The following is a 19,378-nucleotide window of genomic DNA, read 5'->3' as shown; positions in this document are numbered from 1 at the left end:
AGTTATTAATAATTGCATATATCATTATCAATAGAAAGGTCCAAGCAGAAATAAAAGAATTATGCAATTTTAATATTTAAAATGTATAAACTCATCATTTCAATATCTATTGCGTTTTTGAAATTAATGACAACACACATTTACAATACGTTGGAATCTATTTGCTTTATTATTAAGTCTCGTTAAATAATCTTTAATATGACCCCAACATATTCACAATTTAAATTTAAATAACCTACTGTTTTGAACTAAAACAATTTTTGATTTATTAAAGGAGTATTATAATCCCCTTTTATTTTCATTAAAGGAAAATGACAAAAACATTGCTCATTAAATTCTTATATTTTTTCCCTTTCAAAGTTAACCAAAATTTTTAAATCGAATGTTTTACCACGCTCCTAGATGTTTTAAATTGACTTTTAAATGCTAAATACTACTTTCGTAGAAATCATTTTGCATTTTTACCTCATAAATATTAATTTTTTTAGAAATGAAAATGTGATCTTCGATTGAATATGATGATTTTGGAGACATAAGGAAATAAGGGAGGAAGTAACGTTCAGCAATTTTCCTTTGTGCCTCCTTTCATTGTATACGAACGTAGCGACATCTACCGAGGCTATGAGAAGTTATTTCAGTTCAAAATTTTAGGTAAATTGAAACTTAACTTATAAAATCCACAGTTCTTATTAAGATTTAAGTCGAAAATTCTTTAATTTTTTTGCAATTTCTATAGTTCTAAAATTGATATTATGACGGTTACATCATTATGGTATGACATATAACATAATTTCATTGACATTGTGGCAATATATAGTGAAAATCGGCACACAATTAATTTGAGTTGCCATTGGCAACAACATTTTACATCATTAAAATTAAAAATACAAAAAATTTTAAATAAAATTGGATAATATTTTTTTTTTACTATCAGAATTACAAAGTTTAAAATTTGTGTGTTTGCTTCAACAAATTAATATTAAAGATTTTATTTAATAATCAAGTATTTTTAGTATAAATTTCTTTATTGCATTTTATTTACTGTTTACATACGTTTTCATCTGCTCAAATGTTGCTGAACTGGCCTTTGGACAATACAAACATTTAAAAAAGACATAAGCACATTAATAAATAGTTGAGAACAGATAATACTAATCGTCATTTAAAACACTCTGGTCCTTCGAATAGCTTGCACTCATTTACCATGTATTGGGTAATCAATTAGCTTTAACATTTCACACACACACAATCAAAACATCAATGTCGAAAAAAAAAACACTTCATAAGAAACAATTGTCAGAAATGTATTGATATTGTCAAACTAATTTTTCATAACTCTTCAATACGTTTGAGGAACAAAATATAATAATATAAATGAACTCAATATAAGTTTTAAACGATGCATTGTTGGAGAATGTACTGTAAATTAAAGTTCATAGACATATCATTAACTCGCATAAAAAAATTAATGGTAGTTTATCAGTATTATTTTACTAATGGTTTTCAAACAAGAAAGAAAACTTCTAACCATTATTACAATTACGATAAAACTTTGAAGAAAATTCATATTCAATTAATATCAAAATAGCATTGTTGTAACTCGAAAAAATATTTGAAATTTTTTTCCAAAATCTAGAATAATCCAATCATTTATTTTTTTTTTTATTTTTTAGCATTATGATATAATCAAATCAAAATGTTTGAAAATCAGCAAACATGCATTAATTGAATTTTACGTCTAATGCAAGTATTCATTTCAGCAATTTTTTTATAATAATTATTTGTTTCTGCAACTTGATAAATATTATAATGAAGATAACGATTGTTCATTGTGAGGAGTTTCTGTACTTGGACTAAAAAAATAATGTTCATAATGTTTTTGCAAACATATATATTTTCAGTGATTTTTTTTTTTTTTTTTTTTGTAATGAAGTTTAGTTTTTAGAACCGATGTTCATGGCAGATAAAAAGAAATAAGTGCAATGAAATTCATTTAACATAAACATAATTCGCGTAATTATAAACGCGATTAATTAGCATTTAGGAATTTTTGAATGAATCATTTGCTTCTAATTAAATCTGTATCTTCAATTGAAAATACCATTCGTTCAATGAAATTATATTAACATAGTTAAGAAAACGTTTTGTATGCGGATTTTTTTACACACACATAGAATTTTAAAAGGCGATTTATTTTCAAATACAGATTGTCTTTTTATAGAATGAAATATTAATACATACTTACAACTGTGACTTGACACTTTTTTATTCATTCAAAATTTTCGAGAACGTTTTATACATATTCTTTAGAGAATTATCTCTATAATTCAAATTTTCAAGAGAGTCTAGAAGAGTATTTTTTTGTTAGCTCAACGGCAGACATAACAGGCTCCAAATGCGCAAAGTGACATAATTACAAAATTTGACTTTTGTTGCCAATTTTGTGAAGCGTGATTGGCACACTTGTGCACATATGGAAGCTGCAACGTATTTCAAATATTTATCGCCAAAATTTATGCTTGGCGACAACTGCTGTCGAGATAACAAAAAAATACCCCCGAAAAATTCTAAATTTTGTTAGTAAGTGTTAAATTATATAATAAATCCATTTAATATGGTATAAAAAGATAAATTTTATGAATTTTCATACAATAATTCGATTAATCACGATTTATCTGTAGTTATTTCAATGTTTAGAAATGGAAATGTATTGCAAGTATCACAATAATTTTTTTTAAAAAAAAGTTCTACAGATAAATACTATTTCACATGCAAACGCACGAAGTCACAAATTCTAAGAAAACTTTTCTTAACTTAAAATAAGACATCATAAACACCAAAGTAGCATATTACAATAATAATAAACATGTTTATACGACAAAATTTATTTCTAATTCTTTGATATTAATGAATAAATCAAAAGTCAAAACTTCACAGCAATAGCAAACGAATTAAGGTATGCATCTGACAATTAGTATAAATTAGTTATTTTTTTTCCTTCAAAATAACTGTTACATAACATTTCATTGGGTAAATCAATTATTTAACAAATATATACAAAAGAATAATTGAAAAAAAAAAGTTTGGAAAACTCAACAAAATATAAATTATAACAGTTTAAAATGTCATTTTTTTTCCGTCCATATGATATAGTTCTTTTTACAAGAAATTTGTTTCAAGTTCACTAAATTATTTTGGAGGTTGACCTCCTTTGGCTGGTCCAGCACTTATAATTTCATCGCAAATACCAAACCTCGTAGTAAAAAACAATAATATATGACATAATGTTAGGGCAATATACCTACCAGTAAAGAAACAAAATTAGTTCGAATTTTGCTGCACGTAAGAGCAGAATGGTTGAACAACAACATCAAACATTATTTCTCATTTCTTTCACAGCACGAACAGCAACATACGAAAATATATACTGTTTTTACAAACATCAGATACAGATAACAGCATACGTATAAGACATTAATTATTGATATTTCGTTGCTTAATCATTAAACAAGAATTGCATAGCATGTGGTGTTTGATTATTTATTTTTAACATGAAAAGTTAACGACATATAACGATAAAGTTGCTGCATTTGAACTTACGACTCTGCAGACAATAACCAAAAAAATATTTAATATTCCTATGTAGATTCCTTTATTAACAAAATAATAAAGCAAACAAAAATTTATATATATTAAAATTGGCGAAACTCTGCTTTGGCTGGTTACTACGTAGCTTTACAATGAACGTTAAGTTCTGATATATTATCGCCAACAAATTTTGTTCATGTAACTTAAAAGCTGCGCAGGAAGGTTATAATTTTATGACTATTAGACTAGAACAAATTTTTATTTCTAATACACGCGTACTAGATTCTAATTACAGATTAATAAATATAATCTAAGTTCATAAAAGACACTAACAATAAAACCCGTATCTGCTCCGAGTTGCATATTTAAATAGGAATTCAAGATCATTTACTTATGCCACTGAACTTACGATATTGTTCTTATTTCTTATTTAATGAAATTCAGCGCTCAAAAATATTTTTAAGATTTACTTTGTGTGTGTTTTTTTAAATCAGTAAATATCCAGCTTGCAAAGCATAAAAAATATACTATTAAAATTTAATTAACTTCACGATTAAACTATATTTTCAGACTTTAATATCCGATTATTTAAAAAATATTGAGGACATTTCCACAATTATATTTTGCATAGTAAATTGTTTCATTGTTTTAGTTTAAAGTCACTTAACATGATATCTTAACCCACACAATCATACAGCTAGAAATATACAAAGCGAAAGGCAGATAAACAGACTACAAACTACACCATATGTCCACAAACATCATGTAGATTTGAAACACATTTATTTATTGTAGTATACTGATGAACAACATAAACACGGATTCCACTCTAAAACCTGCAGCACGACTAGATAATTAGTAAAAACATGGATGGGGGGGATAAAAATATTGAAGGTCTTAGTAATTTATTTCCAATGTTTCTGAAAACCTTAATTATTATTGCCTTTAAAATAAATGGACAGGGTTTGCTTCATTGAAGAAGCATTATAAAGTTAATTCGGTACCGACGGTTAAGTATTTGCGATGATGACACCAACGATATTCTGGCAGGAGGAGTAACATCACCACCTGCAGTCAATTCTTTGAAATCATGAGTCCATTTTGACTACAAAAGCCTCCAATGCGTCAAGTTTCACGAACACGCAGTCCTGGAGTCATAGATAGGCCTAATATCACCGTACGATCCACCCTCAGGGTTTGGATGTCGGTTGGGGACGTTATTCGCTTGGAACTTGTCACCGGCGGACTTGTTTGTCCGCCCACTACCTCCTACGGACCGACCAAAAGTATTCCTCTGATCTGCAGATCCCTTTCGACCGGGCACAAAGGGGCTCCGATGTCGACCACCATCGATCGTGAAAGGTCCCACATCATCGATGGAAGCGTATATATTTTCAGGGGGAGGCGGAGTTGGTGGCCGGCCACCCCCAACTGCATGATGAGGATACTGATGGTAACCACCCCGACCTACATTAGACGTGAACTCGGTGGCAGAGCCCGATCGCGTCCTAGACAATGACGGTGGTGGCGCCTGTTGAACAGGGTAAGGATTCTCGACTGTAAAAAGGACGCCACTCCCACCAGCTCTGCAAGATGGTGGCACTGGGAGTGACCTCGAGCTCATGGGTGCAACGGCCGGTAGAGTACCTCCTCCACAATTGGCAGAAGGCATTTTGAAAGTCAGTTCCCTCAGCAAGGCGTCAGGTATTCGGCTTCCTTGTTGGCCACCTGGTGACACAATCTGAGGGTTATACAGCGCAGAGATTATTCCACTATTAGAGGATCCCTGTCCTGGTCTAGGATTAGTAGACGATGAAACATACGGTGGTGGTGGAGGGGAATTAGAAGCTGACCTAGAAGGCATGGGTCCGCCTCTTTGTTGCTGTTGTTGTTGCAACAAGGCGGGGATAAAATTAAGAGAGGACCCCATTACCCTAGAAGGCGGATACTGGGACTGATCCGTTTGTTGAACCATATCACCAGAGGGTGACACACCAGAGCTGCCATCCATTGCACCCTCCGGATAAGTAAAGTCCGGCCCCAACATGCTTTTGTTGAGGTAGTAGTTCTGTTTCGCTTGAAAACTATTGCTCGGATGTCCGTCTTTGTTTCTCTCAAGGGAATGTGTAAGTTTATTATGTCCGGATCCTAAATCCATGCTTCGAAAGTTACCTTTTAAAGTTCGGGCTTCTGAAGGGCTGCCATCACTACAGAATCTCTCGCTAGATCCAGTAACCACGTCAGGGTACAGGTCTCCGCCGGTGGAGCCTTGAAGACTGCTTGTAGCTGAACAAGGCTGGCTTTCTTCGGGGTTCAATGGGTACTCCCCAGCCACGCTGAGTTCATCCTCAGCAAATTCATCCTCGCTGCCAACTGTCCTACCTTCCACTTCACTATCTTCAATATCTGAATCGTAGCTTCGTCCAACTTTATTATCGTCTGAATTAGCACTGACCTCTTCATAGATCGGGTGGAATTGATGATCTTTCTTGTGGTGACCACTTCGATGGTGGCTTTTCTGAGAGTGGTTCGGGCGGTGTTGCCGGGTCCTCTGTGTTGGTGCTTGCTGTTGTTGTTGATGCTGCTGCTGCTGCTGTTGAGCTGTATTGTTGGCTCCTGGGGGCAATGTGAAGTTAGACCTGTTCAGTGAATCGGCGTGCTGCTGCACATAGTTTCCATATTTAACGTCGAGTAGCTGAAATTAAGAAAAAAAGAGAAATTAAGAGAAATAATTATTATAACACCAGATACTGGAAATAACTTTAATATTCTAAAACGCATTTACTAGTTGATACAGAAGATTGGATTAAAGATTTGAATTTTAATCTCAACATAGATGTAATATATATGATTAAATCTACAATATTAAATTCTTTATTTTCATTTTGAATTTCAAACATTTTTTTATGCTCAGGAAATAAATTCATAAAAGAAAAATCCTAGTAAAACACATTATCCTATTACATTACTCTGAATTTTGAATACTGTGCTGTTCAACATGTTTTAAGTCAACCATTTTTTAAAATGTGCATTACTTTAAGCAAAATTCTTTTTAAAATAAAATAACCAGAAAAAAAAATGTTTGTTATGAGAAAAAATATCTTCTCAAAATAATGTTTTATTCAACACGTCGGTTGTTATGCCAGCTACTGGAGATAATATAAAATATGGACTGAACATTTTACCATAACGTAGTCTATATAGAATAAAAATGCCAACAAATCAAAAAAATATTCTAAAACTCCGAAAGTATAACTATTCAGAATGATATATGTTAACTCATTTTGAGAAAGTCCGAGACTCATACATTGCTGGATATTTATTTATTCTATTTTATCATGAAAGCTACAGATTGAAAGTTAAATAAAATTTATTTCGTTTTGATAACAATAAAAGAAACTCTTATTTTTATTAAAATTTAAATAACTTCCCGCATAGGAAATATAGAAAAGTTGTAATCGTAAAAAATTCAAACTTAAAGTTTTGTCTAATATCCATGTTTCGGACCTCACTGAGTACAAGAAAGACATTTTCGAAATATACCTGTTTGAGAAAGCGATAACTCAAACACAATTTGAGCTAAACTGATAAATTTTGATCCCAATCATGAAAATCGTCAATTCTATCAAATTTTGAATAAAATCCATGCAGTGGAAATTCGCCTATTTTATTGTACAAGTGAACTAGATGACTACAAAGAGATTAAAGCTAAAGAGGAAATAGAGCTAAGTAGATGAAATTTAGTGCATAAGTGTAACATCTAAAAATGTCAATTCTTATCAAATTTTGAACTAAATCTGTTGAAGGGTTGACAGTTCATAGATCTGTACTTTCGCCTGCATGTAAACGCAATGGAATTTCGGTATAGTATCTTGTGACTACAACTGAATGTTCCGCTTCAAATTTTTGTTTCAACGGGTTAGTAAGAGAGGTTCAAAATACATATTCGCATGATAGATTAAATAAAACTGCCATATTCACGTCAAAGATCTATATTTCGTAGTTATCGTTCGCCAATGCCATAGAAATCATTCGAGGCTTTACTTAAGGTTCACGGCTTTACGCAAAGGAAAGGGTATAAGTCATTTGGTGTAGAATAAGCAAGAAAGTTTCGGGGAGACCGCTTCCGTTATTTTTTCTTTAAATACTTGCTCTCCAAATTTGAATTTTAAAATATTTCTCCAATCGTAATATAAGTTCGTGTTTTTATTTTATCTCCTAAGCCTTCAAATAAAATTTAATCACATAGTAAATACGGCTTCTTTTTCACTTTTAACAAAGCATTTACTGATTTATATGGCAAGGCTTATTTTGGTACAATCTGCCGTAGTTGAAATCTTATTACTGGTAATATGTTAGACCAATCATATCCACTAATAAATTTTCAGAGAGTTATTGATCATTTGAAAGAAGTAACTTCTTATAAAATTCCTGTTTTAAATATTATTCATATCACTATATCTTCATTAAGTAATGCTCACTAAGATTTGACATCATAATATTCCTAGTCTTTAGCTATGTGTTGGTTTTTTACTGCTGTGTGCAAATTATTAATAATAACGAAAATGAGGTGGGTATAAATGATTTAGGAGAGACAAAATATCGGTCATGGAAACAATACGCCAATGTGAACAAAATGTGATACATTGCATAATGATTTAGTTAACTTACTATCTTAATATAGTACCTGTACTCATAACTGTCCATATATCAGTATAAGTTGTGATAATAGTTATTTAACAGCATTTGATTTCCACACTTTAATTTTCTCTTGTGTTTTATTATGGTATTTATATGTTTCAGATCTGACACCCACCAGGTCCATGAAGATGATGGATTTTTGGCACCATAAAGTTCCATATTTGGGATACAACCAAAGCCAAGACCTTACCACCAGGACACAGCAGTTATTTTTCGAGGTATTTTAATACTTATCTTTTAATTAATGAATAGAGGCCCCCCTGCTCACTTCCGCTCGACAACCACGATGTTGTCCTATACTGTACGCGATGTTCGTCAGTTAAAGTTAGCAAGTTTTAAAGCTCCACTGGCCATTCGTTGAATACTGGGAGCTGAATATTTCCATGATGGGTTTTTTTTCCCATTTGGCCTACTTCCGATACAAAACTCAAAGCCCAGCAATGAGAACATTATTCGCTTATATTTCCAATATCTAAATATTGAATCAATTTTTTAGCATTTTGCCGGAAGCTTAGCAACTTCACGATCAGCTTCCTTTTGAAATGGCCAGGTTTTCATTTTTTTTCTTTATATATTACTGATCGCCCCATTATTATTTAAAAAAACAATGCAGGGTTAACATGCGTTTCGCTTAGGTATTGAGACAATTGCTAGCAGAGAAACGAAAATTTCTCATTACTTGAAAAAAGGTAAACAAACAGGAAGACTATTCATTAGTGTTGCCACAAGCATTGTGTCTAAAAGTAGAATTAATATTTTTTTTTTAATTCGTTTGCGGTAAATGTGGTGTCAATTAAAGCTTCACTTTTTTTATCAGTATTTCACCATCAAAGGCCACATAAATAGTTACTATAACGTAATAATAATTTTCATTAAATATTTCAAACAATACTGGCAAAACCAACCTCATGTCATACGGGTCTTGTTATCTACCAAACACAAAGCGAATAAAACGCAATGCTTACATAAAATTTGTATATAATAGAGAGAAACATAATAATTGTAAACCAAAAGAAAACTCCAATGCTGATAAAATGAAAAGATATTACGTTGAATATTAAATATTTCTCATATATTTATGTAATATTTGCAGGATTATAATTAGCTCATTTAAACCAAATTATTAATTCATACAGATCTCTTCAACTACAAGGATTACTATCCTTTTCCTGGACGCTGCGAACGGAGATACGATACCAAAAGAAACAAGGAATAAAATCAAAGCATTAAAAAGCAAAGCAAATAACTTAGCCCCCAAAATTAACAAATATCATTAAATATTCCAGCTTCTATAAGGCATAAGAATATAATAAAATAAGGTTTATGTTCAATCATAGTAATAAAACTAAAGATAGAAACTGAAAGTAAAACAAGATTCAGCATGTTGAATATAATAATTAATAATAAAATGCATTTAAAATTACTGTTATGTCTTCATAAGGACAAATAGATGGTGGATCTGAAACAGTAAGTAATTGTAAATTAGAAGATCCCAGTTTTATCAAGAGATTCATAGACTATAATTTAATCTCAGTTTGAAAATTTGATAGTATTCAAAAAATATGATAAAACTATTTGCTAATACAAGATCGAAAGCACAGTCCTTAATTTCTTGATTGTAATACCATAACAAACAACAATTTACCCTTTTAAACGTAAAAATCAAGTCAAAATTTTTCAAATTGATTTAAATAGCATGTTATATATTACAGCCTAGCATATAAACTACTTGCTAGAAAAGTATTTAGATTAATCACAAGCAATGCCCATAAATAATAATTAAACATATTCCACAGTTAAAGATTTCAAGAGTTTTCCTTTTATCAAATGCATTAGAGTAGAGTCACAAGAGCACTACATCTTTAGTATGTACAAAGGGATTTTTTTTAACGAATAGATCAGTTTTCCGACTAAATAAATCTTAAAAGGTTCGAAAAGAGTCCACCCTCAGAGAGAAAGAAAGCAGGCGTTTGTGACCTGGATAGCCGAAGCGAAATCGATCGCAAAGGTAAGGACGCCCTGGCTTTTGGAAGCGGCCCAAAAATCCCGCTCAGAAGCTATCCATCACGGAGGAAAAGATACCTCCTGTCAGGCGGAGATGGTTGGGAAACTGTTCCGAAAAGGTTGTGACACGGAGCCGCCCCGGCACACTGGTTAGTGTCACTCGGACGGAACACAAGACGTCTCGTCAAGAGCATGTCAGAAATCGGATAGAACACACATAAAATTTAGAGAAATTGTCTAATTTATAAAATAGTTTTAATGGAAAACAGAATTGAAACATTTCTAACAGTACTTTTCGGTTTAACCCCTGTTTATACGGCTTAGTTCTGTGGTGATAGTATAACTGGCTGTAATTAAAAAAATACTTTTTGGTTATTGGTAAAAAACTTGATTAAACATTCGCTTATATTAACAACTGCTCAAAGGAGAGTGCTAGAAAAACTCAATGCAGTATGTTAAATTATATGAAGAAATTCAAGTTTAAATTAGTTAGTTAAGCTTCTTCGGTTATAGCGGATCAACAATAAAAAGATGAAAAAATTTCTGTTTTGCTGAACAGTAAAGGATTTGACAAATAATTTGTCCATTAAAAGAGCGAAGCTTTCGAAATGAAAATAATTTTCATGTATAAATTTTTTATAAAATTTTTCTGATCTGAATTTCTAATCTGGTAAATTACGCTTTTAACTGTCTAAAATTCCTCCAAGCACTTAAAACAAGAATTGAAGAAAATGTTATTAAAATGATTAGAATTTAATATTAAATAAAATATTTAAAAGTAGTTTGATTCAGCGTTTAGCTATTAAGATACATTCTTCGGGACAGTAGCAAAGGCTTAGAATTAAGTCAGTTATTTCTAAGTTAGTATATATCTTTGTTAGTATTAGGCCTGGTTAGTATATATTAGTATTAGAAACGCAATGAAATTCTTCAAAAAATATTTTGTAAATCACAGAAAAGTTATGTGCTCATTCAATTGAAAATAAATGTTTTCAAAATACTGCATGCTATTTAATTTAGTAATGCAGTAAATTATTACTTTATATAATTATTTGATTATTCGCTAACAAGATGATTGTTCAGAATTTATTAGACAAAAGTATAAATGATAACAAAACTGGTGAAAGGTACTTTAAGAAGAAAACATGTAGCCAAAAAGACCATTTCTTACCGTACTTAATCTAAATTAGTTCCACGTTCGCATGCTTAAGATATTTATATCCGCTCACTTACTTTTCATGATTATTATATGTCACGATTGCGATTAAATTTTCATATAAAGGCATTAAAAAAAAGCTTAGAATAGACTTTCCTTTTCATACTCTTTTATTCGTTAAGGTAAGGTTTTTATGTTTATTCATTTTCTCAACTTGCAAAATGAATTATCACCGATATTTGACATTCTTATGACCACTTTTGACTCTAGTGATAAAATATTTCAATTTAAAACTTCCTTGTGATAATAGTTAGCACTTTAAAAATAAATGGAAGCCGAAAACTCTACACCACCTTCCCGTTTTGAAAATCCAACAGAAATCGAATAGTTGAAATAAATCTGTCCAACCTTTGGGAATGAATATCCAAGACCTTTTCGAGCAGACAAGAAGATATCGTTGTCCAGAAGGGAAAGTATAAAAAGGTGGGGAAAATTCCCCAATGCCCGCATGTCCCCGACACCGTGTCCTAAAATATAGATCGTCTCGAAACATAATGGGCTCTTTGAAGAGAAATATTTGTCTTCTCCACCAAATCGTATTTCCTGACGCTCGCCATAGCTCAGCGAAAAGAAACATGGCCGCTCAATGGTTTTCCATTTTTTCTCCCTTTCTCTGCCAAATGGCCTATGAAAGATTTCCGTTTACTCGTCTCTGGCACACTTTTTCATTTTCTAGGGGGTGGGACGGGGGTTGTCTTCTAACTTGTTTTCTCTTCGGGTACTTGGGGGGAGATTTGGGACAGGACGACTTCTCTTATTTTCCCAAACTGGTGGAAGAAGTTGCATACATCTATTTTCTCGTGTATGTTGGGCTGTTTGGGTGGAATGTCCGTGGGGGATGATTGTTTTTATGGCCAATGGATCTTTCCGGTTTTTCCTTCTCGTGTTTTATTGAATGGAAAAGCACGTATTTTAAAAATGCAGCTTTCCCTTTTTTTTCTTCCTCTATACCCTAGGTAGAATTCAAATCCAAGAGTAGAATTCTGAATCTAGATATTCTGAAAAATATTACGTATAGAATTCAGAATCTAATCTAGTAACTGTACCGATATAGTGGGTGTCAAAACTTTAAATGTTTTAAATTATAACAATAAACTCAAATATTTCTCTATTGTGTTCATTTATGTAAATATTATAGATTTGAAATTATAGTCGATACAAATGTGCTTTAAATTTCATTTTTGATTTGAGTTGTTAATTTAAAAAAATACATTGACAGGCAAAAAAAGTTTTGGTAAAAAAATAAACGCCTCCTATGCTTAAAAATATATATATATAATATTATTTATTAATATAAATTTTATTCCTTACATACAAATGAAGCTTATATTTACAAGCATTAGACCTAATTAAAAAGTAAATTTATTTTCTTTCGTCTTGAGTGAAGTTACAGAAAACTACGAGATAAACATCAAACTATTTTCAAAAATTTTTTAAATATATCAAGGACATTAATTTAATTAGCAATGTTTCATTCTAAATATTTATATATTATTTTTAAAACATTCATTTTGCTCTCCCCATTAAAGAAGATAATTACGTCTTAGTATTTTAATGCACAAATCCCAGTTATTTTACTCATACTTTCTCAAAAATATTATGATATACAAGGTAGTGTTGTTGCTCGTAAATCTTTAAAATTTAAGACAGCGTATTATTAAAACACAAAAATGCTGTCTTTCAAAATGCATGGACGGAATTTACGGAGCAATTATTTTTAAAAATATCCCAACCAAATTTGCATGGAGATACGAACTGCATTGTAATGAAAATTGCACTCAGTTTTACAAGCTCAGAAATAATGTTATCCTAGAAATTAAGAACAAATTATCCTTTATGGGAATAAAGATATTGATAAAAATAGGTAGGCCTGTATAGTACAAATTTAAATGGCAAGCGATCTTAAAAAAAATTTCCGGCTTGCGATTCTCCTAACTCCACCAGTTAACAGTCTGATTTGGACCCATAAGTAAATTCAATGTGACTGATCATCGTCTATTTCGATGTAAGCAAATGAATAGCATTGAAGACTACGACTCATTTTATTTATTTCAAAAATTCAAGCAGATTACTAGATCCTGTGAACACACGCTCCATCTCCACCCCATTTTGAGTTCACTTAGAAAAAAAATTAATTCCAGCTTGTACGATATGACTCAATGCTCATAAATACATAATTTTGCTATTCATTGCGCTTGTTTTAGACTGTAAAAGAGTAGGAAGACAACGGATCTAGGATATTGCAAGAGAAGTTACTTTTATCATATGTAAATCCCACCGGGGGATGGTTGTTGTTCTCGCCACCCTGATGGAGGTGGGATATTGGCTATCTCCTATCGAAGATAGGGCATACTTCTCACGGAATGGGTTGTACCGTGGCCGGTGGTGGCGCTTAAAACTCAATCATAGTTCCCTCCGGTGTTGCTGTTACGGCGATCCGGTCATTCAGTTTTTTACGTGTCTTAGGGCGGGTCGGAGTTGTCAATTCATGATTTATCATATGTGAATAACGGTAAAATGGTTCCAATGGAATGAAATTTATTAGTATCAAACCATCCGATTACAACCGATACAAAACTGTTACCATCTTGAAAAATGCACAGTCCTTCGATGAAATCACCAGAATTATGAAGATGTCGTAGAATATCTACGATTATACAGTTCTATTGTTGGATTCAATAGAATGATCGATCGTTTTAAGAATATGTTGGACATTTCAACAGCGAATGTCACGAAAAGATTTCTTCCTTCGAAAATAAGGATAATCACTGCAGCTTAAATTCAAGCTGAACAATTTCCAGTTTTAGTGAATGAGAAAATATCACGGGTTTCTAACCAACTATTTCAAAGACTCTTAAATGGAAGATCGTTTCGTTCTAATCAACAGATTTGGTGCTGCTTCTAGTACCTACGATTTCCACATCGCAGAAAATAATTGAGCAAAGTGTTAAGTCTGATGCTTCTGTTAATGCTGTTATTTTTTTCATAAATATTCTGGCTTAAATAAAATACATGTGGCATGCATGTCATAATGATTAGTGATCGGAATGGCTGCGGGTATGGGGTATGAGATGACGTTATGTTCTGAACATAATGTTGGTTACTTTATCGACGGACAATAACATTAAAAGTGTATTGAAATCAGTTTCTTATCGACTATAAATGGATGGTTGCTACTTTTTAATTTTTAACCCTTGTATATTAGCTAAGACTATGGGCTGATGGCCTCCATTAAGGCAATTTTTTATAATGTGAATGATGTTCTAGTAACAGTGAAAACACTCTTTCGTCCACTTATTTCTGGTTAACCCCTTATTTCATTTCTGATCTTTCATTCTTACCTTATTTACAATATTATATTTAAGGCTGTTTGTGACAATGCAATCAAGTGGTTTAGGCAGAAGCAATTTTGACTGTTGGATAATTAAGTGAACAATATCCGAAATAGCTTAAAGCCCAATTAAGTTGGATGGTTGGAGCTCAACTATGCAAATTCTCTTTAGCAAACATAACTAAACTCTCAATTTCCTGAAACGCTTCATTTTATCTTCTTTTCCACTCCCCCTCGGGCTTCTGGAATCTTCGTGTGCTTATATTAGAAAAAGGAAGAAAAGATCGTCAAATCAGATCTGGTTTTTGCATACAACAGAACACGCTAACTCTACAAAAATAAGAAACGTCTCTCTAATCGGAAATCCGAAGGCTAATTTCATTACCCGCATTTTGGTAATGAAATTTGTGCTTTGAACAGTTTAACCACCTAGATGGTATCCGCATTACGTTTCATAAAACCTTTCTCCCAAACGACGGTATCTCACAGCCAAAACGTTCGAGAACTAATCATCTTAATGTATTATTGCGGTCCACCCCCTACCTGTTTCCGAAAAGGGGCCTCCTTGTTCTGGAGACGTGATTAGAAACCCGCGGAAGTGTTTTCTGTTGGTTAATCGGATTTAGCAGCAAATAAGGTTCAACACACCATCTTGAAGAGAGCACTCATCGGGGTAAGTACAAGTTATGTGTGTGTGCAGTCTTTTTTTTTTCCCTCCCCTCTTTCAACTAATCTCACCAAGGAGGTTGCTAAGTTCCGCTTATTTTGTTAAAAAGTTTAAAAGATAAATTGAATTATTAAGGGGTTTATTGAAGTATTTCCAGGGAATAAATTATTATCTCTCACAATTTCTATGTATTAGTGGACATTTTGAGAAGAGGATGACGGCTTTAATGCTTTCATCAGGATTAAAAGTAGTTTTTAATTGCATAAGGTTATTATATTCCTTTCAATATATGCATTCTATGCATTTTAAATATGCTGATATATTAATTTTTAGAATTATATGGCAGGAAAAAAATTTCAAAAATCGGAAAATTTTGTGAATTTATAAAATCTAACTGAAAGAGCAAATGAGAAAAATTAACCCCTTTTAAGTGCCGAACGATGATATATCGTTATGTAGGTGATGGCTTTTATTTTGAAAAATATTGAAAGACAACTGGCATTAATTTATTCTTCCGTTATTTCGTAATATGTTTCTCTTTTAATTTTGTAAACATTTTTTTTGTTTTTTATGAGCGTCTTCTCACATCCTAGCAAATTCGTCAAATCGAGTCGGCATTCCTCGCAAAGATATGATACTTTCATTCGGCATTGAAAAGCTAAGCTCTGTAGAATTTATATAAAAGAAATTTTACATCATCGGCTACAGAAAAAAAATGGTTATTTTGAAACAAAAATCATTTAAAATTAATCAAGTTTCTCTAAAATAAATAATGTTAATTATCATAATAAAAAAAAATTGCTCATTTTAAAGCAATTATAATGAAGGCGAAATGTCTGTGAATCACAAGGAGACAACCTAAAATTAAACTGACACTTTTCCGAAAGTGTTAAATGTAATATCACTTTTAATTCCAAATATAAAAAGTATTATATTTTATCAGTTTTTAGTTAGAATTGGGATTGTTAAATGTAAGCCATCGAGTAAAATAATTCACATAGCATTAATTAATCTAAAGTTAGTTATTTCTATTAACGTCCCGTTTTAAGCAACACTAGGGCTCTTTTGGGACGGACCTCGTAATTTTGAACCGCGGTCAGATGACGAGGACGACACCTGATCTGGCATCCCCCTCTCCACACCAGCGGGAGGACGTTTGGTATTGACGGATTTAAAGTGCAACAGACCCCCTTACACGACGATTCTTCGATGGAATCAGGCCTCGAACCTGAAACCCTACGGCTCACAAACCGAGATCTTACCACCAGGCCACCGCTGCACTTAATTAATCTAAATAATCCGACATTATTACCTTACGATATTGTCTTTGTTTTCCTTCAATGCAAACGCTAATACATTTAAATCTCTATCGAAATTCCAGTTATTTTTTACTAAAAATTTGATACTAAAGTAGGGTTATTCAGGATTGATAAAAGTTATTATATTGACGGCAGATCCTTTATTTGGATTTAAAGAAATTCATATCAATGAATTATAATATAAAGATATAACTTTAAATATGCTTTATGAATTGGATTTAAAAGAAGGTAAGGTTTTGCTTATTGAAAACTTAACGGGAAAGGAGATCGAAATTTTGCGCTTCAAAATAATTGTTGGTTTATAATTCACACCAAATCTCCAAAAATTTAAACAAAGAAGTTTAAAATTTCGCATCTTTTCAAGATATATAAAGTCTAATACAGATGTAATTGTAATCTAAGATTTGGCGACAATTTTATGAAATAACATTGTGAAATCCACAATCAAAATAATGAGACGAAATTGAATTTCCTTGTTTCGAAGTTTCCTACTTTGGAAAGGAAAATAAAATTCCCAACCTGCAGCGTTTAATGTATTAGCCAAGGTGGAGGTAATTAAAACTGCATAATTCGTAATTGCAGCGTTTCCCCTCCCCAAAATCGCCAAAACCTTTCCTCGCCGCGGTCCATTTGGCGAAGAAGTAATCTAACTGAAGTATTGAAAGAGCCTACCTTTCTCCCCTAAGCAATAACTCTGTGAGAGAGCCCTCCATCAGGAATTTGGGATAAACAAGATCTTTTCCTGTTGACAGTAAAACAAATTTCATGTTCCCTTAATTAAGTAGACTCTCCGATTTCCAGAAACTGGATCCTCGAGTGTCCGGTAGGTGGCGCTTTTCGATGTTTCAATCTCGCTGCTGGTCCTGAAAGTTCTCGAAAACATTGATTGCGGCGCTGCCAGGAGGCAAAGTAATGGGAAAATCATACAAATGAGTTGTATGAGTTCTTGATAAAAATAGTGATTTCTCCAAATCTCCCGATATTTATCGGAAAGTTATTTCTCTGGGATAAGAAAATTTGTATGATCATACGGTAAGTACCTGATTGCAGAAAGTGAGCAATCTATAGTTTCTAGAGAAAAATATTTGCAATTGATTTAGAGTTACAATGAATTGTTAGAAGAAGAAAAATGAAAATCATAAGTATGGAAACTATCAGAATCTTAAAGGGAATGTTACATAACATTTAGGAAAAACTTATTCTTCATTACTTTAAAACTTTGTTGAATCTTTTTTTTAATGAGATGATATGTTCTATTTCTCTGAAATAAAAAAAATTGGAAGTTTTCTTTACAAAAGTTGTTTAGAACATTCAGAACTATTTGTTAATTGAATTCAAAAATTGGTTCAATCACATTTAAATGATGCAAATCTCTGAAGGGCTAATTATAATTGTTTTCAAATAGCTTCGTGGGCCCTATAAGATTCACATTCTAAAACCAACCAAATAAAGATAAATTTTACTGGAATCTATTTACAGACGCTTTTTTAACAAGTAATAAATAGAACTTCAAAAGTATTAAAATATCTTTAGCCATACGAAAAAAAAAAAAAAAAATGCATTGCCCGATTATAAATCCATCTGCAAATTTTTTTCTTTTTCAAAGATGTGTAAGATAATATTGAGAATCTTTATAATTGAAAAACGGTGTTGCGAAAACACTATAGAATCAGAAGCCGATATTTTGATGGTATTTATTAAAATTGGTTAAAAAAATGTAATAAAATAAGATCTAACTAGAAAAATTGAGAAAAGAAAAATTACTAAAATATTTGCATTTCTATTCTCTCTAGTTCTTTTTCATTACTTTATTTGTCATGTATTTCTCTTTAATAAGTCTTTACATATTTTATTTACAATGCATGGATATTGTAATATTAATCAAAGAACTTGCAATAAACCCATAACTAAGAAGAAATTTTTGTTTCATTTAGACGAAGACAGCAAAATACAGAGAAGAAAGGAAAATTAGCTGTACTGAATAACAACAGTTTCAAACCAAGCTTTCAATGTATGCAAAGTGTGCTAAGCCAATTACTTGTAACAAAAACTGGACCTAGATATTTTTCCTGCAACTAATGCTTTCATAGACGTTTGTGAACAATATATTCATGAAATGGAATTTCTTTGCGAAAGTTTTGTAAATATTTAATGCACATGGAGTAAAAAGTATAAAACGTTAATATTTTATAAGAGTGATATTTTTGTTATTTACTAATGTACAGCTTTTAATATACTTTGTCACAGGAAATTACGCCCTCAATTTCAGTTGCCATATTAAGGTTAAGAATTTTTCATATTTGACTAAACAGCTTGCATATCAGTTTTAACAATAACTTTAAATAAATTCATTGAAATATTTTTTTAAATAAAATGATTTGATTTTACCGAAAACATTCTTCATACAAAAATCATTTCCGTCCATAATTGTGACATTCGGAACACGATGCAGATAGCCCAGAGATAAAAGAAAGAGAAAATTAAAGTTTTAAATATATTATTACATAATGACCCCAAGAACAAAAGAAACTGAATATATATTCGTTAAAAAC

At 31.8% G+C, this 19,378-nt stretch overlaps 1 protein-coding gene and 1 long non-coding RNA gene across 4 annotated transcripts in view; one reads left to right on the top strand and one right to left on the bottom strand.

Moving 5' to 3' along the window:
• Window positions 1-330: 330 nt before the first annotated feature.
• On the top strand, window positions 331-19,032 carry LOC129968628 (uncharacterized). Its single transcript, XR_008784433.1, has 3 exons — window positions 331-651; window positions 8,392-8,507; window positions 18,761-19,032. It is a non-coding gene; the product is annotated as an uncharacterized LOC129968628 (long non-coding RNA).
• The window catches only part of LOC129968627 (myb-like protein AA), a 336,959-nt gene continuing 320,462 nt past the window's right edge, over window positions 2,882-19,378 (bottom strand). For all 3 annotated transcript variants that reach the window (XM_056082719.1, XM_056082720.1, XM_056082721.1), the window contains one exon: window positions 2,882-6,283. In XM_056082719.1, the coding sequence (XP_055938694.1) occupies window positions 4,721-6,283 (1,563 nt within the window). In that variant the 3' untranslated portion in view covers window positions 2,882-4,720. The remainder of the gene's footprint in view (window positions 6,284-19,378) is intronic.

Source organism: Argiope bruennichi, chromosome 5 (assembly GCF_947563725.1).
Source record: "Argiope bruennichi chromosome 5, qqArgBrue1.1, whole genome shotgun sequence".
Classification (NCBI taxonomy): domain Eukaryota; kingdom Metazoa; phylum Arthropoda; class Arachnida; order Araneae; family Araneidae; genus Argiope; species Argiope bruennichi.
This window is presented reverse-complemented; position numbering and strand designations above follow the sequence as displayed.